At 35.4% G+C, this 27695-nt stretch overlaps 1 protein-coding gene and 1 pseudogene across 2 annotated transcripts in view; one reads left to right on the top strand and one right to left on the bottom strand.

The window, feature by feature from the left end:
* The window catches only part of PDCD6IP (programmed cell death 6 interacting protein), a 76281-nt gene that overhangs the window by 13407 nt on the left and 35179 nt on the right, over positions 1-27695 (bottom strand). The window contains exons 6-12 of one of the 2 annotated variants that reach the window (XM_012646876.1): positions 27567-27667; positions 25182-25313; positions 17025-17247; positions 15592-15715; positions 11282-11459; positions 5356-5467; positions 4278-4447 (exon numbers count right to left, since the gene is read on the bottom strand). In XM_012646876.1, coding sequence (XP_012502330.1) covers positions 4278-4447; positions 5356-5467; positions 11282-11459; positions 15592-15715; positions 17025-17247; positions 25182-25313; positions 27567-27667 — 1040 coding nt within the window. The remainder of the gene's footprint in view (positions 1-4277; positions 4448-5355; positions 5468-11281; positions 11460-15591; positions 15716-17024; positions 17248-25181; positions 25314-27566; positions 27668-27695) is intronic. The other variant, XM_012646877.1, reaches the window with a different exon arrangement.
* On the top strand, positions 14246-14485 carry LOC105812424 (annotated as a pseudogene).

Here is a 27695-nt window from a genome sequence, read left to right as displayed (position 1 = left end):
GACCATTTGAAACAAATCAGCAAGATAAAGCAGCTGGATAGACAGATGGGTACCTCATGAATTAAATGAGCATCAGAAGAGAAATCGTCTCAAAGCTTGCCTTTCTTTGCTGTCACGACATAAAGGCAAACCATTTCTACACCGTATTATTACATTTGATGAAAAATGAATTCTTTTTGACAACTGCAAGTGTTCAGCACAAATGTTGGATAAAGAAGTGCCGAAACACAGTCCAAAACCATATATTCATCAAAAAAAGTTAATGGTGTCTGTTTGGTGGTCCAGAGCTGGTACTATCCACTACAGCTTCATGAAACATGGTCAGTCAATTACAGTGGATGTCTACTGCAACCAGTTGGATGAAATGATGGGGATGCTTGCAATTAAGCAGCCAAGATTGGTCAATAGAGACAGGCCAATCCTCTTGCAAGACAATGTTCCACCACATGTTGCACATACAACACTTCTCAAACTACAGAAGCTGGACTTGGAAATTCTCTGTCATCCACCATATTCACCAGACCTTGCACCAACTGACTACCACTTCTCCAGCCTTTTGACCACTTCTTGCAAGGAAAAATATTCAATTCTCAACAAGCTGTGGAAAATGCCTTTCGAGATTTCATCACCACTCGCTCTCCAGGGTTCTTTGCTGCTGGCATAAACAAGCTGCCGTTAAGATGGCAAAACTGTGTCAATAGTTTAGGCACATATTTTGATTAATTGTTCTGCTTCTTGTTTGAGATAACCTAAACTTTTGATTTGAAATCAGACATTTCATATTTAATGACCTAATATTAACAAAAACAGTCTTTTCCTTCACTTTGGGGACCATAGAGAGGGGAAGGATTAAACAAATACACAAAAAAAGAGTAATATAGTAAACAATAACAAAGATGGGGAAGAGGTGATATCTGAGACTAATGAAAAAGAAGTAGTAGCCATGGAAAGGGAAGCAAGCCCCCAACAGAAGGAAAATCAAATGTAAAAGTACTGAGGCAGGAACAAGCTTGGCAGGTTCAAAGGCCACTCTGGCTGAAGCACAATAAACAAAAAGCAGAAATGGAGATGAGGTCAAACAGTATGGCAGCCATGTGAGATTACCTAGGTTGTCTATACCTCATCTTTTAGATCAGGGACTAGCAAACTTTTTAAAAAAGGACTAGACAGAAAATATTTTTGGCTTAGTAGGCCAGTCTCTGTTGCAACTACTCTGCCTTTGTCGTTTGAATGACAGTATGTAAATGAACAAGTGTGGTTATGGTCCAAGAAAAATTTATTTATGGACAATGAAATCTGAATTTCATATAACGTCCACATGTCATGGGACATTATTCTTTTGACTTTTTTTTCAATCATTTAAAAAATGTAAAAACCATTGTTAGCTTGCAAGCCATACAAAAACAAGAGGTAAGCTGGATTTGGCTCACAGGCCACAGGTTGCTAAGCCTACTTGGAGATGATAAAACTCTCTGAAGCATTTAACAACAACAAAAACAATTAGGGACATAAGAAATGCTCTGAATTAAATTTTCAACTTCACTTTTCAAATCTGGAGTCTTTTTTTTTTTTTTTTTTTGAGGCAGGGTCTCACTCTGTTGCCGAGGCTAGAGTATGTGGTGTCATGGTAGCTCACTGCAACCTCAAACTCCTGGGCTCAAGCAACCCTCCTGCCTCAGCCTCCAGAGTAGCTGGGACCACGCCCGGCTAATTTTTTCTATTTTTGGTAGAGATGGGGTCTTGCTCCTGCTCAGGCTTGTTTCAAACTCCTGACCTCAAGCAATCCTCCACTTCAGCCTGCCAGAGTGCTAGGATTACAGGTATGAGCCACCATGCCTATCCCAAGTCTAGTCATTTTATATTCAGAAAAGTAAATAAGAGAATATCTCTATAGCGACAGAAAGCAGGAATCTCATGTAATCACCCCACACCAAAGCTAATATAAGAGGGGTTTTCCACCTCTCTGTTAGGGACCACAGTGTTCAACACAGTTCCTGGCATATAATAGACCTTCAACAAATGTTTGGTGAACAATGAATGAACAGATTGTAGCCATTCTCAACACTTGTCTATAAACTTTCTGTTATGAAAAATCAAGAATAAAAGCTGTGTTTACAGATTCTCCATTAGTCTGTGAATCAGAATAAAGTACCTCCTCTGGGATGGCACACAGTTTTGGACAGTTCTCTTTATGCACTAAGGAGATAAAGGTCTTTTTCTCCAACCCCAGATTAGATTTCAGACCTCAGTGGATCATAGGCACACAATCACAAGCAGTGGTATTTAATATAAGGATCTTTACATACCAATTACCAACAGTCTGCAAATTTTTTCAGAGCACCTCAGTATGTAAAGACCAGATGCCCAAACAGACTGAAGATAAATAACTAGATAGCAGGCTTCTTCACAACACAAGAAAAAAACAGCCCTACCATTAAGCTTGGATCTCTTAATAAAACGTGTACATTGTATCACTTAAATAATTAGCAATTCAAATGACTGAGTTTTTATCATAAGAACTCTGGCTAAAATGTGTCAGCAACTACTATGACAACCATCTAAAATAGCTTTGATAAACATATGATGCTAGCCTTATTTGATAAAGGCACATGATGAATGAATACATAGAGTACTGAAAATTCTTTGGTTACCTCTATCAAGAAAATCTAGCTTCAGTAAAATTACTTCATACTGACTGTAAAAGTTCTTTTCCCTTGTGTAATACCACTAAGGATTAATAAATGCATCTATTACAACTGAATAAAGTATCAACAAATTGATGTATATTAATTCAGATTTTGCTTAGCATAAACCATTTTGCTTTTCTATTGAAGGCAGACAAATCAAAGGACAGAAGCCATATAAATTCTGAGTCATGTACAAGACACCAAAAAGAACAAGGAGGGGATACTAAACAAAGATCTTTTTCTAAAATAAAAAGGATGTAGTCCCAGCTGCTTGGGAGGCTGAGCCAGGAGGATCACTCGAAACTGGCAGTTTCAACTATGACTGTGCCACTGTAGTCTAACCTGGGCAAGACAGCAAGACCCTATCTCAAAAAAAAAAAAAAAAGTACCGGAATTTATTGCTGTTCCCTGAATCTGTAGTCTCTTGAGTTATTTGTTCTTCAAAAATTAATCTTCTGACCACCATCCTTTTCTCCCCCGTGTCCTCCAAGCATCTAATTGATTATTTCTTGTTCTACTGGGGTCCCCCTTTAGATTCAAGTTCTGTGCACATTCAACTATGCAGTCTTCTCTTCTCCTTGGGAGCTGTCCAGCATTTATGGCTGGTTTCTGATGGCCCTCTGGACACACCAACTCAGCCCTTCTCAGATCTTATATACATATACACACATAGATATATATATATATGTTTTCACTTTTTCTGTCTCACCACTTTGTTCTACATCATGTGCCAATTTCTTAAGAAGCTTCCTAAAAGAAGAGCTCCAAATTACTGAAATGTAAGTTCTTCATCTAAATCCTCACAGCATATTTTCTATACTTTCCCTGTGACACCTTTAAACTTCTACCAGTTATCCTTATCCATGACTAATCTTCTAAACTGGACCATAAATTGAGGGTAAAGGTTGTGTAAGATTCATATGTTAACTGAATTCACCTTTTTCAAAGCAGTATTTTTTGCCCTTCAGCTTATTTTCCTGTGCGCTTTGGGACCTCTACCTTATCCTACTACATTACCTACCTCACGGTGATAGGCCATTAAATTATACTTGCACTTTCACCTCTTTTAGGACTTTACAAATCAGATGGCCTAATATTTGATTTTCTCCATCTTGTCATCATTAGAAATACCATGATGATGTTATCCATTTATTAACATGCACATCTTGTCAATTTTCCCTTCAAAGATAGCCCCAGGGGAATATGGTGGACGGCAATATAGAAAGATGTAAGAAACAAAGAATATGTGTATCTGGCCAAACCCAGTCCTTTCACTTAACGAAAGTTACTATGATTCCAAGACTCTACCTTTTATAAAACCTGCATTACTGTGAACATATGAAGACATGAAGTATCTAGAATTTAGTACCCAGCTCATAAAAGGCATTCAATAAATGGAAATTACAGGATAGTAATATTAGTATGATTACCTATTACACAGAACATATACTACTTTAAATATAACAACTCCAATTTACTTCTGCATTTTTTAAAGATGCCAAGAAGAAATCAGCAGTTCATTGTAAGTAATGGCTTGAATATCATTTCCATAAGCAGACGACCACCCACATCAAAATGCACCTTTCTCACCTCGCTGCCCTGCATGGTCTTTGCTGGGTTAGCAGAAGGGATGGCAGCATTCAGCTCAGGCTCTGGCTTACACAGAAGGGCAATGGTGTCACGATGAGACTGGTAACGTTCTTTCACTTGTCCATCTGCCTGCACAGCTTTATCTAAAACTCCTCTGAAGTTGGTTCCCTCTGGGGGAAAATAAAAGTTTCCAGAGCACAGAAGTGACTCTAACGGCAATGTTTATCGGCTGGGTTGTACTTTTAGTTCTGGACCCCAACTTAACACTTACCTTCCCCTTCTACAAGCCCCAATTCACTTGTAATAAAAACTCAGTCCCAGTCAGTCTTTGCATTTTTGTTTTTGGAAAAATTACAAAATCATTTATAAAATCAAAAGCACAGTTATACCTTAAAATGTATTTGGTGGTTACTATCTGCCAAATAAAAGCTAATTGATGTTAGTCTAATCTTTTCCTACAACTCATGAATATATAAAGAAATTGTTCACTCCAAAAATTGGTACAACTTATTTTACAAGTATTCTTCTCTCAAAAGATCAACTTGACTTAAAGAACAGTAGCTATAATTTTCAGAAAAATCTCAATAGTATATATTCCTTTTACAGACATAAATAAAATGAGTCTCCAGTCACCATGAAAACAGCATTTGCCTTAACAAGCACAAAATTTTAACAATCAAAGTCTTTAAAAGTATAAATTTGGCTTCAAAGTAACTGTTAAAGCTCATTTTTTACCATCCAGGTAAGTGAAAAGAAATGATAAAATCACATATACAATATGCTCTCATTTATATTTTAAAACATGCATAGTGTTTAGAATACAAAATGAGAGCTAGAGGATAATTTTAATTTTCACTTCATGCTCTTCTTAAGAATCTGAATTTCTTACAATGAATGTCGATTACTTTTGTTATCTTTTTTTAATCTTTATATTAGACTGAAAAAAAACACCTGGGTTTTCATAATAGCACACAGTTTCAGTAAAAATGAGTTTACAACTGAGCCTAATTTCATCAAGCAAAAATGTAGATCCAAACTGGGAATTAACTGAGTGAAGGTCATATATACACAGTTTTACCTGCTCTCAAAGGCTTATAGAGTTCATTGGATGGTGTCCTTTGCCATCGTTCCTTGAATTTTGCTCTTAAATCATTGTCAGTTGCTTCTTCTTCATCCAACAATCTTAATGACTTTTAAAGGGAAGCAAAAAGCAACACTGTAATATCATTTCTGGTGTAAAAAATTTAAAGCATTTTTAAAAATGATCATACTCAATATAAGTGAGAATTCAGTGAGATAGGAATATTCCTACAATACTGGTTAGAATATAAACTGATTCAACATCTTTTTGTTATAGAAATACAAGTTACAATGTATTTAACAAAGAAGTTTTGTAAAATTTAAGGCTGAGTTACCTATTATATTTCTCAATAAAATAAGTGGTTACTTACATTCATATATCAAGATTACTTTAACCCTGGATTTAACCCTCCAGGTAGAGACAAAGATTGCCAAACTAAAGTAAAAAGAAAAACCCTACTATGTGCTATTTACAAAAGACACAACTATAAGGATGCATGAGTTAAAAGCCAGACAAAGACACTATAAGAAAACTACAGACCAATATCCCTTATGAATATAGATGCAAAATCTTCAACAACATACTACCAATCCAAATCTAGCAGCACATTAAAAGGATGATATATGATGACCAAGTAGAATATCTAGGAATGCAAGAGTGGTTCACATCTGAAAATGAATTAATGTGATACACATATTATTAAAATAAAAGAAAAACCATATGATCATCCTAACACATTCAGAAAAAAATATTTGACAAAATCTAACACTTTTTCATGACCAAAAAAAAAAAAATTCAACACAGTGAAACACCAGAAGCTTTTCCCCTAAGATCAGAAACAAAACAAGGGTGTCTACTCTCACCATTCCTATTCAACACTGTACTGGCCAGGGCAATTAGGCAAGAAAAAATAAATAAATAAAAGGCATCCACATTGAAAAGGAAAAAGTAAAACTATCTCTATTTGCAGATGACATGGCCTTACATACAGAGAATCCCAAAGAATCCACAAAATAACTACTAGAGATAATAAATTCAGTAAAGTTGCAGAATGCAAAATCCACATACAAAAATCAGTTGTATATCTATACTCTAGCAATGAACAATCCAAAAAAGAAATTAGAAAACAAATTCCATTTACAATAGCATCAAAAAGAATAAAATACTTAGGAATAAATTTAACCAAATAGGTGCAAGACTTGTATGCTAAAAACTATAAAACATTGTTGAAATAAACAAAAGACCTAAAGAAATGGAAAGACATCCTGAGTTTATCAATTAGAAAATGATATATTGTTAATATTGGCAATACTCTACAAATATATGTCAAGATTCAATGCAACCCTTAAACTTTTAACTGTTCTTTTTGCAGAAATGAACAAGCTGATCCTAAAATTGATATGGAATTGCAAGGGACCCCAAATAGACAAAATAATCTTGAAAAAAAAAGTAAAGTTGTAGGACTTATACTTCCCTATTTCAAATCTTACTACGAAACTACAGTAGTAAAAACTGAATAACTACATGCAATAATAATTGGACCCTACCTCATACCACGTACAAAATTTAATTCAAAATGAATCAAACACCTAAACATAAAAGCTAAAACTATAAAACTCTTAGAAGAACAAACAAGGGTAAGTCTTCATGATCTTGAATTTTTGGCAATGGAATCCTAAATACTACACCAAAAGCACATGCAAACAAAGGGAAAAATAAATTATATTCCACTAAAATTAAAAATTTTTTGCATCAAAGAACGCTAGCGAGTAAAAAGACAACCTAGAGAATGGGGGAAAATATTTGTAAATCAAATATCTGATAAGACCTAGCATCCAAAATATATAAAAAACTCTTAGAATTCAACAAAAAGACAACATAATTTTTAAAAGGGCCAAAGGCTGAATGGACATTTCTCCAAAGAAGATACACAAATGACAAGTAAGCACATGAAAGATACTCAACATCATTAGTCATCAGGAAAACCAAAACCACAATGAGATACCACTTCACACAAATTAGAGTGGTTGTAATTTTTTTTTTAATGGACAATTTTAAGGGCTGGCAAGGAAATGGACAAATTGGAACCTTCATACACTGCTGGTAGAAACGCAAAATGGTGCAGTTGTTCTGGAAAATAGTTTGGCAGTTCCTCAAAAAGTTAAACTTACACTTACCACATGACCCTGTAACTCTGCTCCCAGGTATACACCCAAGACAACTGAAAACAGTTGTCTTGAAAACAGGTATTGAAAGGAAAACTTGTACAAAATAGCAGCATTACAGTAGTACCCCCTTATCCACAGTTTCACTTGCCATGGTTTCAGTTACCTGCAGCCAACCATGGTCTGAAAATATTAAGTGGAAAATTCCAGAAATAAACAAATTCCACATCCTTCTGAGTAGTGTGATGAAATCTCTTGCCGCTCCATCCCACCTGGGACATGATTCATCCCTTTGTCCAGTGTATCCGTGCTGTATATGCCACCCACCAGTCAGTCACTTAGCAGCTATCTTCGTTATCAGATCGAAAAAACATAGTATACATAGGGTTCACTATTATCTGAGGCATCCATTAGCAGTCTTAGAACACATCCCCTACAGACGTTCAGAATTGCCACAAAATGGAAACAACCCAAATATCCACCAACTGAGGAACAGATCAACAAAATATGGTATATCAACACAATGGAATATTATTTAGTAACAAAAAGAAATGAAGTACTACAATACAGATGAGCCCTGAAAACATTATGCTAAGTAAAAAAAAGCCAAACTCAGAAGGCCATATTTTGTATGATTCCATTTATATGAAATGCCCAGAAAAGGCAAATCCAGAGACAGAAATCAGATAGATCAGTGGTTTCCAAGGGTGGGGGGAAGGGAAAATGAGGAATGACTGCTAATGGGTAAAGGATTTACTTTCGGGAAATGAAAATGTTCTGAAATTAGTGTCGATACTCGCATATTATGAATGTACTAAAAGCCACTGAGGCCACTGAACTGTACGCTTTAATGGGAAATTTTATGTTATGTGAAGTTTACCTCAAAAAAAAAAAAAAAAACCCACAGGTAGTTGTAAGATAAATATAGGTGAGTTTTTGTAAGAACCAATTAGCTATCTTGGAAATAAAAAAGATCAATAAAATTAACAACAAAAAGACCACTCAAGACAATGGCTAAAGATTAGAAAAGGCACAGCTGAGCAGCCAATTAATGAGCTTGAAAGCTGGCCTGAGACAGTCTCCCTGAAAGAACAAGAGCAAAAAGAGAAAAAGTAAAAGATGTAAGTGATACGAAGAAATGATACAGAAGCACCACTATTAATCTAACAGAAATTCAAAGGAGATGATGGAGAGAATGGAGAAAAGGAAATAAGTAAAGAAACAGAGTCCATGGACAGGGATTTAACATTTAAAGAACCCAACAGATGCCAAGTATGATAAATTTATTATTTAAAAAAGAAAAAATTAGTGGATGAACATTTCAAATTTCTAAAAATCAAGACTAAAACAAAATTTTCAAAAGCTACCAGAAATATGAACACTCAAAAAAAAGAGTGCCAGCTTTACAACTTATTTCACAATTTACAACTTACTTAAAGTGAAACTCTCCAAGTACTAATGACAGAATAGTAACCCTACTCATAAGGCTGTTAGGAATATCAAATAACATAAATAAAAGTACCTCATATTAAGATAGACAACAGACTGACATATACACACTGTCAGTTTTTCCTCATCTATAAAATGAGCTTTTCTCACATTAATATTTCTAAAGATGCTTCTCACAATTGATACACAGTATTTCATTAGGAAAAGTTCTTATCAAAAAAAAAACCTATTGCAAAATCAAACAAGCATCTTCCAATCAATGGCAACTTAAAATCAAGGAAATAGTCATACCTAATATTTACATAACTACTAAGCAGCAGGCACAAATATTATCCCACTTCACAACTACCTTATGGCCTAAATACCATTATCCCCATTTTTTGGACAAGTCAATTGAGACATGAAGACGTTAAGTACTTTACCCAAGGTCACAGCCAGGTGTAAGAGCTGGGAATCAAATACAAATATAATTTCACATTCTGTGACCTTAACCACTGAACTATTTATAAACTATAAAGTAGTAAGTGATTTATTATATCTTCTATTTACTAAATATCCCCAGACTGCTCTCCATTTGACTTGCTATCCCTATATTCTTGCTTCTGTCACTTGTGTGTGGTCTTGAACAACATTCTCCCCTTTCTTTACCCTATGTCTAGTTACTACTTCTACCTTTCAACTGCCACACCAGATCACAAGCTTGTTTACTCACATATCAACAGATCTCAAAGAACAATAAAGTAGAGCAGTGTTTGTCAAATTTTAATAGACACACATATCACTTGGGAATCTTGTTAAAATTCAGATTCTGGGCCAGACATGGTGGCTCGCACCTGTAATCCCAATACTGTGGAAGGCTGAGGCAGGGAGATAGCTTAAGGCCAGGAGTTTAAGACCAGCCTGGCCAAGAAAGAAAGACCCCACTTCTGCAAAAAACAGAAAAATTAGCTGGGTATAGTGGCATGCGCCTGTAGTCCCAGCTACTCAGAAGGCTGAGGCGGGAGGATCACTTGAGCCCAGGATTTCAAGGACACAGTAAGCTAAGATCAGGCCATTGTATTCCAGCCCAGGCAACAGATACTGTTTCTAAAAAAAAAATTACAAAAAAAAAAGAAGATGATTCTGATAGAGTAGGTCTGAAGTGAGACCTGAGATTCTGCATTTCTAAAAAGCACACCACGGCTTTAGTACTGAATTATGTAACACCCAATTCTGTTTGCTTTAGTTTTTCTTATTATTGACTATATCCACATAAACAACGTTGGTGTGTTAATTATATAATTAATGTAGAACCCCTCATGAATAGCAGCTTCCTCAAGCCAGTAAGGCAGTAAATTTCTTACCCTAACCTTTTTTAAAAGCTAATTTGCATTGAAAGGTAAATAACAACCATCACCTCATCATCATAACAGTTATAACTGGAATATTATCATAACAGTAATATAATAGTAATCACAGCTATAACTTATTAAGTACATCCTATGTGTCCCAAAGGCTAGGCATTTCTGTTTTAGCCTAACTAATCCTCTAAATAATCCTGGGAGGTAAATATTCTCATTCACAAGATTCACACTGTCATAAGTACTTAAGCACTCTGTGCCTGCCCCAAAGTACTTGGAAATGAGGTAAATACAGTATCTTCTTAAAGTTAACTAAAAAATCAAAACATCACAGATTAAAGCATTGATAAGAGAAGTCACCTAAATGACACAACATGACCTCTAAACTGGCAAAAGCCCATATAACCAGTTCAAATGTATTTATAGCTAAAGAAAGAAATGTATCAATTACGGGGAAGAGGTGAAGGCACAGTAAAAGGAGAATAACATTGGCAAACAGTTGGCTTTAGCCAAAAAAACTTTAGAGTGTTTCATTCCTATTGATAAAACGTCATCTCTACTGGAAGATGGATGCACCAGCCTTATAAAACATCTGATGGCCTAACTTCCTGTGTCTGAGTCCATGACCACTAAGAAACCTGATCTGCCTATGTACAAAATAAATCATTATTATGAAGGCTCTAAACACTTTGTGTGACAGTAATTCCTCATAGTATGCTAGTTTTGAACGGTGGCCACATGAGTTTCATTAACGGGCATTTATTTACCATCAAGACAAAAATGAACCCATTCTTACTCAACTGAATTCCTCTTGAGGCTGGAGAGCAAGCTCTGGGCCACAGTAAATTTGCCAAGATGATGAATACTACTCTGTGAAAACCAACAGGAGGAAGTTTCCAGTCCTGATTTCTGCTGAACATCAAGGGATCACAATGTTTTTACTTGAAAAGTAAATCTTTTAAAACATACCTCATCTAGGATTTCTCTATTTCGTTGCAGTAGTTCAGGTAGTTCTTTGATCAACTGATCAACAGTCTGGATGCCTCCCTGTTCAATCACAGATGTGGACTTAGTCAATATAGACTGAGGTACAGTATCTCCTGACACATCTTCGATTGCTGCTGGAAGATTAAGGGAAGCCAACACCCTGAAAAAATGAGATGCTATGTCATAGAAGTCTAAAACACCTTTAAAATATTAACCTCCTATATCCAAACCAATAGCAATTGAATTAACATCCAGAAAAAGTGGATAAACCCTATCGATAGAAAAATAAAGCAAAAATAAAGGGGAAAAAAAACAGAAAATCAATGATGGATAAAATTAAGCCAAAATCATTGAATTTTATATTAAAGTTTTACATTAAAATTTTACATTGAAGTTTACAATTCAGACTTATAAGCTAAAAAGTTAAGAAAAACTACAACAGTATTAAAATATACTACATATCTTTGGCTTACAGTTCAAACTTCTTTCAATCTAAGTAATTTAAAAAAATTCTATGTTAAAAAAAGCAGTCTTTTGTCATACTTTTGAGTGTTGTATCATCACCAACAAATCAGATATAATATACAAAAGTTATAATTTCATATCATCTAAGCAAAATGTCATTAGAACATAGGTGATCTAAGTATTCATTACAGAATCTTTATTTGTTCTCAGTTTTGTGGCACAGTAACGATTCCTCATTTTATATACATAATGGGGAAGGGGGAACTTATCCCTATCTACTACTTAAAGACAAAAAAGCAAACGAAATGATATAATACAATGAACTCCTCAGAAAGTAAGCGCTATAAAAACTCAGACTGTCTTTTAATCAAATACTAAACTTATGCTGCTTTCCTGTTAAAGAAAAATGATGTCAAAAATCCATGCATTCATCAAAACTAAAAAAATGAAAAGGCAAGCCAGACTAGGAGAAAATATAGCTGACCCTCAAACAACACAGGTTTGAACTACACGGGTCCACTTACACATGGATTTTCTCCCATCTCTCCCACCCCTGAGACAGCAAGACCATCCCCTCTTCTTCCTCCTCCTCCTCAGCCTACTCAACATGAAAACAACAGGATGAAGACATTTATGATGATCCATTCACACTTAATGAATAGTAAGTATACTTTCTCTTCCTTATGATTTTAATAACATTTTTTTCTTCTAGCTCACTGTAAGAATACAGTATGTAATACACACAAGATACAAAATACATGTTAAACTGTTTATGTTACTGGTAACACTTCCAGTCAACAGTAGGCTTCAGTAGTTAGGTTTTGGGGGAGTCAATAGTTATACGCTAAGCCTGGCGTGGTGGAACATGTCTACAGTCCCAGCCACCCGGGAAACTTCAGGAAACTGTGATGAAGGATCCCTTAAGCTCAAGGAGTTCAAGACCAGCCTGGGTAACACAGAGAGACCACATCTCTAACAAAAAAGTTATGCTCAGATTTTCAACCGTATCAGGGAAAAGGGGGGTTGGCATTCCTAACCCCTGCATTGTTCAAGGGTCAACTATATCCTTAATTATGTATATCTGACAAAGGACTTGCCTCCAAAATATGTAAAGAACTCTTTAAAGATAATTAAGAAAAACTCAATTTTAAAAATGAGAAAAAGATTTCAATAGACACTTCACAAAAGATGTATGTATGGCTAATAAGCCCATGAGAAGTTGTTCAGTACAATTAATAATTAGGGGAATAAAAATCAAACCACAATGAGATACTGCTACACATACACTGGAATGGCTAAAACTAAAAAGGCTAATGGTAGTAAGTGCTGATAGCTGATAAGGATGCAGAGCAACTATATTTCTCACAGAGTGCAGATGGGGACATAAAATGGAACCACCACTTTGGAAAACAATCTGGCAATTTCATCTGAAGTAAACATGCACTAACTGTACAGCACAGCAAATCTACTCCTAGGTATTTACCCAAGAGAACTAAAACATGTCCACACAAAGATTTATACATGAACGTTCAAAGCAACAAAATGTCCATCAACAGGTGAAAGAATAAACTGTTGTATGACCACAAAATGGAATAAAAAGAATAAAATTGATACACACAACAAAGATGAATCTCAAAAACACTACGCCAAGTGAAAGAAGCCAAACACATTGTGAGTATATACTGTACATACCACAAGTATTGCGTACTATATATACTGTAAGAATACTGTAATGTACTATAAACTGTAATATATATACTGTACATGCTATAATGATTACATTTGTATTAAACTGTATAAAAAGTAAAACTGACAGGGAGCAGATCAGGGAGCAGAGTGGCCAGGGGCCTGGAGAGGAGGGATTGAAGGAAAAGAGGCATGAGAGAATATTTTAGGGTAATACTCATTCGAACAGTGGTTAAGCAAAAAATATCCTGACCACAGCGATGGCGATAGTTACGTGGGTACATACATTTATCAAAACTAACTGAACTGTACACTTAGAATGGGTGTATTTTATTGTGTGCAAATTATACCTAGAATTTTTTTTAAACCAATGAATTATTTTCTTAGTCTTCAATCCAAAAGAAACAAAATAAGTTCCAAATATTAAATGCACTATGTATCTTAAAGAGTTCATTTCAACTTCTCATTTCCCACAAATAAATAGCTCTTAAAATACAAACCAGTAGTCAAATATTCTCGCCTTGTTTCTGTAATTAAATTTCTTTCAACTATATTTGCCAGGGCTTACTAAACAGTGTCCCCAAGAAATGTATGTGTTTTGTGTATGCATGTCTACATTTGCTATTTTATTATATATACCCTTGACATTTAGCTATCAGCTCAGAAAACTAGATTGCCCTTGCCTGCCCACATCAAGGATGGTTCCAGTGATTTTCTTTCAAACCTCACTTTTCCCATAACAAAGATGGCACCTGCGCTTCTGAGTTCTGGGTTCTTTCTGCTGCTGGGAGGGCTATGGCGGCTCAGGAAGCCACTCCAAGCAGCCAGAGGACAGCAGTGCTTTGGACCTGTCATCAGCATGTGACATAAGAGACTGTCCTGCAGAGACCCAGCCAAAAGGCCAAAAGTGAAGCTTTGAGCTCTGTGGAATCCCTTTCTTTTCCTTGCTCTTCTGATGTGGATCCAAGTTTTGATTCTCTGGTTGAGCCCAGTCCTTCTTTGATATACACAATTTGTTTGAGTATTGGATATTAAGGCAGCAATTTCTAGTTCTGTGAAAAATCTTTTAGTGTCTGAATTTAATCAACTGAGAAAATTAAAAAAAAAAAATTGGATCCATCAACTATAAACATATCAAATATGGGGCTTAAAAATTACATCGAAGTCTGTGACCAATATTTTTTTAATCTGTAAAATATAGTTTGGCTAAAACTTTATTGTAGCATACTAGATACTGAGGCTTAGGGAGTTCAGTCATCTATTGGGAGTAGTTACAAATTACCCCAAAACTCAGTGGCTTAAAACAACAGACATTTATCATCTCAGAGTTTCTGAGGCTCATAACTCCAGGAATGGCTTAGCTGGGTGGTTCTGGTTCAGGGATTCTCATGAGGTTGTCGCCAAGCTGAAACCTTCCCTGGCGCTGGAGGTCCTGCCTCCAAGCAGACTGATCATGTGACTTTTGGCTGGAGTCTTCAATTCTCCACATGGGCCTCGCCACAGGGCCACTGAGTGTCCTCAAAATATGGCAGTCAGCTCCCCACCCAGTGAGTCATAAGAGAGTGAGAGCAAAACAGAAGCTATGGTGTCTTTTATAATCTAATCCCAGATGTGACAGACCCTGACTTGTGCTGTATTCTATCAACGACACAGACCAACCCTGGGATCACGTGGAAGGGACTGCGCAAGAATACGAACACCAGGAGGTGGGGATCTTTGGGGGCCGTCTTGGAGGCTGGCTACCTCAATGGGCTATTGGTCATGCAAAATTTCATTTAACCACAAGTTCATTGTGTTGACTCAAGTGAATTGACATTTACTGCTTCCATTGTTCATTTTTTGGAGAAATGTAAAGTGAATGCCCAGGAGGAGGGAATGAGTAAATTCACACTTAAAGGATGCAGTGGGCGCTGTCTGAGGGATGGGCACACTTGTAGCTCTGACTCAGGCAGTGCAAAAGCAATTTATGTAACCAAAGCATTTGTACCCCAGTAATACTCTGAAAAAAAAAAATTAAAATTTAAAAATTTAAAAAAATAAATAAATAAGCTCAGAAAACTAAAATGTTCATAAACTAAAGAATAACCAAAGAAAACTTTAGAAATTTAGAGATCAATTTATAAAAGTTAAGCTCTACCTACCCATTTGCCAAAGTGGTGGCTTCTCTCATTTGAGCAATTGATCTGTTAACCAAATCAGCTTTCCTCTGATTATAGGCAGCCAAAGATTGCTGTACTGACACGGGAACCATCTTCTCAAATAGATCTAAAATTAGGAAGGGAAATTACAATAAAATTTTAAGACAAAACTCAAACTGTAAAAGTGACTATTCATATTTTCTTTCTAGTATTCAGTCTACAAATATTTAAAGATCAAAACTAAATCACTATTAAAAGTACAATGATAAAGAGGATTTTTAGATCACTATATTCATGGACAACAGCAACAATGAAAAGTTTTTTCTTTGAACTTAATTTTCTTTAACTTTTTAAGATGTTTCTGTCATTGAGTTTGAAAAATCTTTGGTGACACTGTTCCTTTGTTGATTAAACTGACTGAGTAGGTCACAGTGGCAGGATTTAATTTTTGGCTCTACCACTTCCTAGCTATGTGACCTTGGGCAAATTACTTAACCACTATGTGCATGAGTATCCTCATCAGTCAAATAGGGATAATAATAGTGCCCACCTCATGAGGTTGTTGTAAGAAATAAATGAGCTAACATTTGTAAAGTGCTTAGAAGAGTTCCCGTCACATGGCAAACACTTTATGTTTGCTAAAAATTCATCCTTTCCATAACAGAATGTTATCCTTCAGATCTCAGCTAAACGCTATCATAATACTAGGTATATTTATGGTATAACATTTATTTATCTGATACAAATATGACTACAGGAGTTAACGTGTTTAAAGAAATATTTATGCATGTTTATTTTTAATGGCAGCACCTTAAATAATATAACAAATGTTAGTAACAAAATGACAACTGCTGAAGTCTTTTGGGTGTTTTGTTTTTTGTTTTTTTTTTTGAGACAGAGTCTCATTCTGCTGCCTGGCATAGAACGCAGTGGTGTGATCATAGCTCACTACAGCCTCAAACTCCTAGGCTCAAGTGATCCTCCTGCCTCAGCCTCCCCAGTAGCTGGGACTACAGGTGCATTCTACCACGCCCAGCTAATTTTTCTGTTTTTTGTAGAGATGAGGGTCTCACTATTACCCAAGCTGGTCTGAAACTCCTAAGCTCAAGTGATCCTCCCACCTCGGCCTATCAATGTGCTAAGATTACAGGCATCAGCCACCGAACCCAGCCGACAAGCACTAAAGTCTTAATCATTATTCAAACACACAATTTCAAGTTTTCTGACTCTGCTGTACACATGTTTTATTATCACTTTCCTTTCCTCTTAAAATTATACTGAAGATACAACACAATTTTTATTCTTACATTCATGAACAAAATGAATGCAAATTATATTCAAAACACAAAATTGCAACTTGTATTTTAGCTAGAAAATACAGATTAAACTGGAGAAAACATGAGTAAGAGTAAAGCGTATCTGAATAACTGACATACCAGTAAATTTCTGGCTGATGGGTACATTGACTGGGGTAGACTTCACAAGTGTGGCTTTGCCAATAGGGTCTAGATCTTTAAGGTCTGGAACTCGATCATGATATATGAAGTCATTATCCTTCCTTGCTGCAGTAAGGGCACGGTTGATTTTGTCAGAAAAATCTTTCACATTGACATATTCATCATAGCGAGATGCCACTGTTTTAATCAATTCTGCTGCATGCTGAAAAGAAAAAAATAAAAAAAAAAGAGAGAGAACATTTTCTTTCTTTCTCCACCACCAAGTATTCAAGTATTGGTTTAAAAAAAAAAAAAAAATCCTTATTTCAAGGACTTGCATTTCCAGCAATGTGACTGACAGGATAACCTGGAAATTCTCCCATCACAAAATAGGCAAAAATTGAAGGATAATACATAGCAGACATCCCTTTACACACATGGAATTACCATGACAGTAAAAGAAATCCATGGGCCAATCAGTATAAACTGAAATTGAGGAAAGCTGGCTGTTAGGTTATTTCTATACCTCAAAGAACTAGCAATTAAAATTTATTAAAAGCCCTCATGGAGACCTGAGACAAGGTTCTTGAAATCACACAAGACAGAGAAGTGAGATGCACCTCCTTTACTCCTTCACCTGAAAGCAGGAACCTCAAAGGGCTACACCTTCAGTGAAGAGTAGATTTGAAAAAAATTACCCAACGACATAGAAAGTCAACAAAGTTGCCTGTCATTTCAGCATCAATAAGAAAAATTCTTTTTAAACTTTAGCCTTATAATATGATGAGCGTATGCCTCACACAAATTTAAGTCTCAAATTATATTACTTAGGTGGTATTAGGTATAGTAACATCAGATAAAATAGACAATAAGACCAAAAGCATTGTTAGGGATAAATTCAATACATAATGTTTTAATATTTGCCAATTTGCCAGAAAGACACAAGACTCCTTAGATTTTCCATTTAATAGTCTCTATCTATATAAACAATTATAATGAGAAATTGATAAATCTACCCATTACCAAAGTGGAAGATTTTAACACCCCTGTCTCAGCAATAGCTGGACCAATATCTGTAAGATTATAGATGATTTGAACAACAAAACTAATGAATTTTATTTACCAGACATGGAGAACTCTGGACTCTACAATTAGAGAATATATAATATTCTCAGGCATACAGAAAACACCTACATATATAAAATGACTAGATGAGGAGACAAACAAGTCTAAAACACCAAAATTACAAGAATACAAAAAATGGTTTTTTTTTTTTTTTAGTTGTCCAGATCATTTCTTTCTATTTTTTTTAGTAGAGACGGGGGTCTCGCTCTTGCTCAGGCTGGTCTCGAACTCCTGACCTTGAGCAATCCGCCTGCCTCGGCCTCCCAGAGTGCTAGGATTACAGGCGTGAGCCACTGCGCTTGGCCCAAAAATGGTTTAATGATAGAAAATCTACTTATGCAATTTTCCAGAATAGATTTAAGTTAAAAAAAAATCGAATATCTCCATAGACCTTGAAAAAGTTTTTGATAAAATTCAATATTCTTTAAGTATCAGTAAAACAGAAATAGATATACAGTTCCTTAACATGCTAAATATATTAACCTCCAAAGCTGGTATCATGCTTAGTAGAAAAATGTTAACATTCCTAGAACAGAAATCAAACAAAGATCGCCAGGATCATGACCACAGACATGTCAAAATAATTAGACAAAAGAATGAAATAAGAGGTATAAACTTCAGAAAACAAAAGGAAAAAATTATTTTTTACAGGTGATGTATCTGTACACCAGGAAAACGTAAGAGAATCAACTAAACTATTCTAAATAATGAGAGAGATAGTTTGGATACGAAATCAACATAGCAAATACAAATAACCACTAATTTGAAGAGATAACAGAGGAAATAAATCCATTGTTACTAGCAACAGAAAGACAAAATATCCAGGAATAAATTTTAAAAGAATATATTTAAGATCAATACAAAACTACAGAGAAATAAGGATAACCAAAACAAAACAAAAGCTACATTTAGTGTAAACTAGGGAATGGGAAATTTAAAATCACTTCTTAAATCTGTAAATCAATTTGTTTTGTAAATGTGGTCAAATATTCTCCCAAATAGCAAAACTGGTACTAGAACCATAGTTATGTGCTGAGGGGACCACCCTGCGTGGAAACTATTAATACTTTAAGCAAATCTGAAAACAATCAAACAGGATGAGAACACGCTAGCCAACTGATAATAAAGGAAAAGCCCATGCCAAGCCACCAGGGGGCCACAGGAAAAATGGAGTGCTGAGGGGCCTCAACCCAAGAGGTAGCTACTGAGAGCACGAGGTAGATTAATTAAAAGGCAAGGTTTGTAAGAGAAGGAGAAAAAAGGGAGGGTTGAAAAGCAGAGGAGGGAAAATAAAGGGGGGGTGAGCACTCAGAAAATGCCAGCAAAATACAAACTCTAAAAGTAGATGCATCAGTTTGAAATGCAAAAGCTGTGAGAATTCAGGGAAGCACAGGAACAGAGGTGGAATCCTTCCTAAAGCAGGCTAGGCTTTGAGAGCCAGAGAAGTGGGGCTGAAGTGGAAGCCCTTACACAATGATGCTTGGAAAGGTACCCAGGAACCTCCAGTGAAATCAATCTCATTCAAACACAAGTAACTGAAAAGGCATATCATCTGCTGCAGTACAAAAAAAAAAAACCATAAGGAAAAAAATGAAAACGAGCAGTATATCTGTTCAATAGACAACAAAAGCTCACCCAAAGAAATATTGCCACAAAGTAGATGAAAACAGCATGCTAAAAACTAAAATAAACTAAAACACTTAAGAACACAATCGCAGTACAAAAAGAACACAAAGTATGAAAGAGAACTAGATGATCCAGAGAACAGTGGATGATAGCTAGATAGCAAGACAATGTGAAACAGGAACTGACAGAACTATAGAAAGAAAATATAAAAAAATACAAATACATTTAAGAAAGAAATATTGGACATTTATACAAGAAGCAAAAGGGAGAACACATATCACAGAAATCATAGTAAGAAACATACACTATAAGAAAAAGTAAGGGAAATTCAACATAAAAGTGGGGAAAGAAGAGGCTGTGACAAATTAAAGATTTAGGAAACATATCAACCAAATGCAATATGAGAACTTTGTGCGGATCCAATCTGAACAAATCAAGGCCCTGAGAAAAAAATCAGGGAAAACTAAACCAGATTTGGATACTATTGAATTATGAGTATTAATTATTCATTCACATTAATATTATTTTTGCTAGATGGGATAAATAATGGCACTGCGGTTCAAATTTTTGTAACCTTTATCTACTAAAGTTACATACTAAAGTGGTTAAGAATGAAAGGAGCAAGACAAGGAGAAAGGCACTGCTGTGGCAACGACCACAGTGCTCTAGCTGTGACAAGCCATGAGCAGCAATCCTGCAGGTAACCCCACCATCACTAGCCACTGCTGAGCCTGACCAAGACAGCTTGCTGCTCCCCCCCATGCTCTCCAGCCATCGCCTCTGCAGCCAACATATGCTACAGGCACACTCTTAAAAATGAGGGGAAAAAAGTCCCATCCAAACAAAATAAAATTCAAAAACAAGAAGTGACAGTTGCTCCAGATCAGAAGGAATCAGTGAAAGAACTCCAGAGCACCAGAGATCCCAAAAAACAGAGTGAAAGGAGCCCCTCGCCGAGGATCACAGTAGCTCTCTAGTAAATGAAAATACTGAAATGACACAGAAAGAATTCCAAATATGGATTGTAAGGAAGTTCAGTGAGATCCAAGAGAAAAAGGAAAACCAACTCAAAGAAACCAGAAAAATAATTCAGGAAATGAATGAAAAATTTACTGAAGAGATAGATATATTAAAAAAAAAAATAGAACTTCTGGAAATGAAAAATTTATTTAGGGAAATACAAAACACACTAGAAAGTTTTAAGAATAGGCTAAGCAGAAGAAAGAATTTCAGAACTTAAAGACAACTCTTTCAAATTAACCTCGTCCGTCAAAAATAAAGAACAAAGAATCAAGAGAAACAAAGTCGCCAAGAAATATGGAATCTTGTAAAGCACCCAAATAAAAGAATTATAGGTAGCCCTGAGGGAAAAGAAAAAGGAAATGGCCTGGAAAACCTATTTGAGGGAATAATTGAGGAAAACTTCCCTGATCTTGGTAGAGATTTAGATATCCAGATACAAGGTCAATGAACACCTGAGAGATTCATTGAAAAAGCAATATCACCAAGGCACATACATAGTCCTCAGACTGGTCAAAGTCAACATGAAGGACAAACTCCTAAACGCCATGAGGCAAAAACATCAAGGCTTTTCCTTTGTATCAATTTACAAAGGAAGATTCATCAGACTAACAGCAGACTTCTCAACAGATACCTTACAAACCAGAAGAGACTGGGGTCCTATCTTTGTCTTCTTAAAAAGAATAACTGTTAGCCAAGAATTTTGTATCCTGCAAAACTAAGTTTTGTAAGTGAAGGAGAAATAGTCTTTACCAGACAAGCAAGTGCTAAGGGAATTTGTCATCACAAGACTTGCCCTACAAGAAATGCTCAAAAGTACTTCAAAAGTTGAAAAAAACCGTCGATACTCACCAGTATAAAAACACTCAAAAGTAAAAACTCACAGGTCTTATAAAACAATAACACAAGGGAGAGTAAAAAGCAACTGGTAATAATCAACATGATGACTGGAACAGTGTCTCACTTATCAATATTAACAGTGAATGCAAATGACCTAAATGCCCCAAGTAAAATATAAAGATTGGTGGAATAAATTGAAAAACACAAGCCAAATATCTGCTATCTCCAAGAAACCCATTTAATTCATAAAGATTCTCACAGGCTGGGTGCGGTGGCTCACGCCTATAATCCTAGCACTCTGGCTCACGCCTATAATCCTAGCACTCTGGGAGGCTGAGGAGGGTGGATCGTTTGAGCTCAGGAGTTGAGACCAGCCTGAGCAAGAGCGAGACCCCATCTCTACTAAAAATAGAAAGAAATTAATTGGACAGCTAAAAATATATAGAAAAAATTAGCCGGGCATGGTGGCACATGTCTATAGTCCCAGCTACTCGGGAGGCTGAGGCAGTAGGATTGCTTGAGCCCAGGAGTTTGAGGTTGCTGTGAGCTAGCCTGACGCCACGGCACTCTAGCCCGGGCAACAGAGTGAGACTCAGTCTCAAAAAAAAAAAAAAAAAGATTCTCACAGACTCGAGGTAAAGGGGGTAGAAAAAAATATTCCACACAAATGGAAACCAAAAGCAAATAAGGGTAGCTATTCTTACACCTGATTAAACAGAATTTAAATCAACAATAGTAAAAAAAGACAAAGATGGTCATAACATGATGATAAACGGATCAATTCAATAAGAAGATATAACAATCCTAAATAAGTATGCACCTAACACCGAACTCCTAGATTCATAAAACAAATACTATTAGACCTAAGAAAAGAAATAAACAGCAACATAATAATAGTAGGGGACTTCAACACCCCATTGAAAAACTAGACAGATCAAGGCAGAAAATCAACAAAGAAACAGTGGACTTAAATGAGACATTAAAACAAATGGACCTAACAGACACTTACAGAACATTCACAAAAAAATGCAAATGTACATTCCTCTCATCAGCACGTGGAACATTCTCCAAGACAGATCATATGTTAGGCCACGAAACAAGTTTCAGCAAATTTTAAAAAAGTCAAAATCATACCATGTATCTTCTCAAACCATGGTGGAATGAAACTAGAAATCAATTCCAAGAAGAACTCTCAAAATCATAGAAATTAAACAAAGATTATGCTGCTGAATGATCTTTGGGTCAATGACAAGATCAAGATGGAAATTAAAAAAATGTTTTGAATTGAATGCCAATGGCAACACAAGTTATCAAAATCTCTAGAACATAGCAAAAGCAGTGCTAAGAAGGAAGTTTATAGCACTGAATGCCTACATCAAAAAGACAGAAAGATTACAAATTAACTAATGTCACATCTCAAGGAACTAGAATAACGAGATCAAACAAGCCAAAAACTAGCAGAAGACAAGAAATAACAAAAATCAGAGAACTAAACGAAATAGAAACAAAAAAAAATACAAAGGATCAATGAAACGATAAGTTGGTTATTTGCAGAGATAAACAAAATCAATAGGCCACTAGCTGCATTAACCAAGAAAAGAAGAGAGAAGATTCAAATAAGCTCAATCAGAAATTAAAAAGGAGACATTACAAGTGATACCACAAAAATACAAAAGATCACCAGAGACTACTAAGAACACCTCTATGCACACGAATTAGAAAATCTAGAGGAAATGGATAAATCTTGAGAAACACACAACTTCCCAAGCTTGAGTTAGGAAGAAATAGAAATCCGGAACATACCAATAATGTACAGCAAGATTTAATCAGTAATAAGATATCTCCCAAAAAAAAAAAAAAAAAAAAATTAGAAAAAGAAATAGAAAAAGAAAATTTCTCAGGCTTATATCTCAAAAGTCCAGGAAAATATAGAAATCCAGACCAATAATCAGTAGAGAAATTGAATCTGTAATAAAAAGTCTCCAAACAAACAAAAAAAAGCCCAGAACCAGATGGATTCACAGCTGAATTATACCAGACCTACAAAGAACTGGTACCTATCCTACTGAAACTGTTTCATTGAAAAGGAGGGAATCCTTCCTAACTCATTCTACAAAGCCAGTATCACCCTGATACCAAAGCCAGGAAAAGACACACACAAAAAAAGAAAACTACATATCAATATCCTTGATGAACATAGATGTGAAAATCCTCAACAAAATAATAGCAAACTCAATCCAAAAGCCCATCAAAAAGATAATTCACGGCCAGGTGCAGTGCTCAGGCCTGTAATCCTAGTACTCTGGGAGGAAGGAGGATCGCTTGAGCCCAGGAGTTTGAGGTTGTAGTTAGCTGTGATGATGCCACTGCATTCTAGCCAGGGCAACAGAGTGAGACTCTGTCTCAAAAAAAAAAAAAAAAAAAAAGGATAATTCACCATGATCAAGTGGGTTTTATTCCAGGGATGCAAAGATGCTTTAATATATACAGAAGCCAATAAATGTAATTCGCCACATAAACAGAACTAAAAACAAAAATCATGTTCATCTCAACAGATGCATAAAAAACATTCAACAAAATCCAACATTGCTTCATGATAAAAACCCTCAACAAACCAGGCATAGAAGAAACATATCTCAAAATAATAAAAGCCATATAACAAACCCACAGCCAACATCGTACTGAATAGGGAAAAGCTGAAAGCATCCCCCCTACGAACTGGAACAAGACAAGGATGCCCCCTTTCACCAATTCTATTCAATATAGTACTAGAAGTCCTAGCCAGAGCAATCAGGCAAGAGAAAGAAATAAAGGGGATCCAAATTGGAAAAGAGGAAGTCAAACTATCCCTGTTTGCCAACTATATGATCCTATACCTAAAAACCCTCCAAACTCCTCCAAAAGACTCCTAGAATTGATAGATGAATTCAATAAAGTCTCAGGGTACAAAATCAATGTACATAAATCAGAAGCAATTCTAAATACTAATAACAACCAAGCCAAAAATCAAATCAAGAACTTAATTCCATTTACAATAGCTGGAAAAGATAATAAAATATCTTGCAATATACTTAACCAAAAAAGTGAAAGATCTCTACAAAAAGAACTACAAAACACCAGTGAAAAAAATCATAGATAACACAAATGGAAAAACATCCTATGCTCATGGACTGGAAGAATCAATATTGTTAAAAAGTCCATATTACACAAAGTAATCCACAGATTCAATGCAATTCCTATTAAAATACCAACTTTGTTTTTCACACAATTAGAAAAAACAACCCTAAAATTTGTATGGAACCAAAAAAAGCACAAATAGCCAAAGTAATACTAAACAAAAAGAACAAATCTGGCGGCATTACATTAACCGACTTCAAATTATGCTACAAAGCAATAGTAACCAAAACAGCATGGTACTGGCATAGAAGTAGTCACGCAGACCAATTGAACAGAAATGAAAATCCAGCATAAAGATCAGTTGGGAATCTCACTAGGAAAAAAAATGGAGATCCGAATTACTTAAATATTTATCACCAAAAGACTCACCTGTAACCTTGCAATCTCTTCTCCAAATTTCTTCTGCTGTTTTGCCAAGATAGACTGGTGGTACTCAGCATTGGCCTGCATGATACAGTGCTTTGCAGCCAAGACAGGGAACACCTCCTGGAAATAAAAATACTGACCAGGGGAGAGTCCAACCAGACAAACCACCACAGACAACATGGGATGCAGGAAGAAAAAGGAAAAGGAGACAGAAATTAGAATCACCTGATTAATGATTTAGAGATAGGTTAGTCATTAGGTGTAAACAGAGAAGACCACATGATTTTGCATGGACTGTAGTCTACGAATTCAATTTTGTTTTCTTCCAATTAAAATTAAGGGTTTTTTTAAACTATTAATTGAATCCAATTTAGGTTTTTATAATTCTCTTTAATTGAGCCATGAAGTCAACATTTTGTTTACAAGGAAGAAAGAAAAGCATGCATTATTAGAAAGCGAAGTAGAATGGACATTCACAAAGGACTATCAAGCATAGGGCTTTAGAAGCTTTCTTATGAGTCCTTACCCAGCCCTTAGAGTTAACTAAACAATCACTACTCACATATACTAGTGAAACTGCTCTATAGCTGACTGTTTCATCATGTTTAAAAGACAAAAGACAATAAAGTAAGTTCTCACTTTAATTCATATCCTAAGAGAGTTCTAATAAAGATGTTTTTAGCCATATAAATATGATTTAGTGTCACATAAACACTAACACTTCAGTATCACATCCTCGAAAACACATCACAGACAAATGCACGAAATTTATGACTAATGATATGATAGAGTATCTTTTTGCGCTAATTTGTTTTGAAAATAATACCAGTCTAAATTAATTTTAAAAGATCTAAAACCAGAAAACCACTTATATCAGTAAAGGCTCTTCTAAAATGCCAAATCGTACTTTGCAACCTCATTGTTAAGGAAGTACAAGATATAAAAAAATCCAAGAAATATACTTGACAATCACCGTCTAAACAAAAATATAAGAAAATCAAAAACTGAATTACTACCTTTATGCTTTCCTGTCTCCAAGTGAATAATTTCCTAGCTTCCTGGATCACTACTTGCAGATATTCCAGTTTTATAACTAGAATATGAAAATACCTTATGAGCTTTATTAGCAAAAAGGGAAAAATAAAAGACATCTAAATCTCAAACTGCACTCATGCCAGTTCTCAAGGTAAGGCTGGAGCAAATTGGTACTTAAACAGGAGACTTTCAAGGAATACCAAGAATGCTGCAGAGGTGGCTTCCAAGTCTTTGTAGGTGACATTCTTCTCTCGGTGACAGGACTGAACTAATGGCCCAACAGGATGTAACGGTACACTGTGCAGCTGAACATGAAGTCTTTCAGATGAAAAAAAGATGAGAGGAGATCCCAAGGCTCTTTTTTAAGAGTAAGGCTATTAATACCCAAGAATCCTAGACAAATTTCTATTAGGCTCTTGGTATATTTTAAATAAGAATCTTCACATTAATTCCTTATTGTTCATTTTCTAACATGTACTGTTGATGCACTTATGTGAATTTTTACTTCACCCCAAAGTTGTCTCCAATTTTGTAATACACAAAGATTTCTGAATCAAAAAACTCCTCTACAAAAAATCTTGTGAGAAATATCATATGCTATCAATACAGATGAAACTAATTCCTTGAACATTTCTGAAGGAAAGTAGTTGAAACGTATTTCATTCTAAGTTTTCTTTTTTAATCATTTCAAATTTACCTGTTAGTCTAGTCATCTGTTTTCCCATTTACAAATGATCATCACTGAACAGTCTTTTCAAGTGCCACTTCAGAAAAGTTTACATTAAAACATAATACTTCCTGTGATATGTGGTTTAAGATGGTTGCTTTTCCTTAGCTGTTCATTAGCAGCCCAATTTTCTATCCCTGTTGGCAAAATTTAATTCTAAACAAAGTATCGGATGAATTTAAGTTTTCTTTTCCTTTTTCCTTTATGTCTGTTTTTGCGCTTTAAGATTCATCTTTAAGAAAACAGGACAATAATTAAAAGTGTAAATAATCAACATGCTCAAGTACATACATGCTTGTACCAAATCACCAATGATTTAGATCTACATAATGCCTTGATCTGATAAAATTATTGAAAACAGATGGTCGAAGTTTTCCAGAAAGAGTTTAGCTTGGAAAAACAAGTTTAGTAAAGGGTAAAGACAAAAGCATCCCCTAGAAATAAAAGAACTGTTCATGCATCTTAAATTTAGAAAACTATGTCTACGAATATATTCTTCTAATGTCTCTAATAAAATTTCAAATTTCTTTATAATACATAATTTTCAACTTGCTTATTGCACACAAAAATGTCTAAATAATTCTACATGCGAAATAACCAAGTGTTTATAAAAAACAATAACTGACCTTGGGGAGAGTATCTTTGTACTGACACTGTTTGAAAGCATCACCAAAATAATCTGCAGCCTGATTAGCCAATTTAGCTATGATGGCATCTTTCATCTTATCTGGAATAAAATATTAAATTGACCATTA

This window comes from Propithecus coquereli, unplaced genomic scaffold (assembly GCF_000956105.1).
Source record: "Propithecus coquereli isolate 6110/MARCELLA unplaced genomic scaffold, Pcoq_1.0 Scaffold251, whole genome shotgun sequence".
Taxonomy (NCBI): domain Eukaryota; kingdom Metazoa; phylum Chordata; class Mammalia; order Primates; family Indriidae; genus Propithecus; species Propithecus coquereli.
The sequence above is the reverse complement of the archived record's forward strand: the minus strand, read 5'-3'. Positions and strand labels throughout refer to the sequence as shown.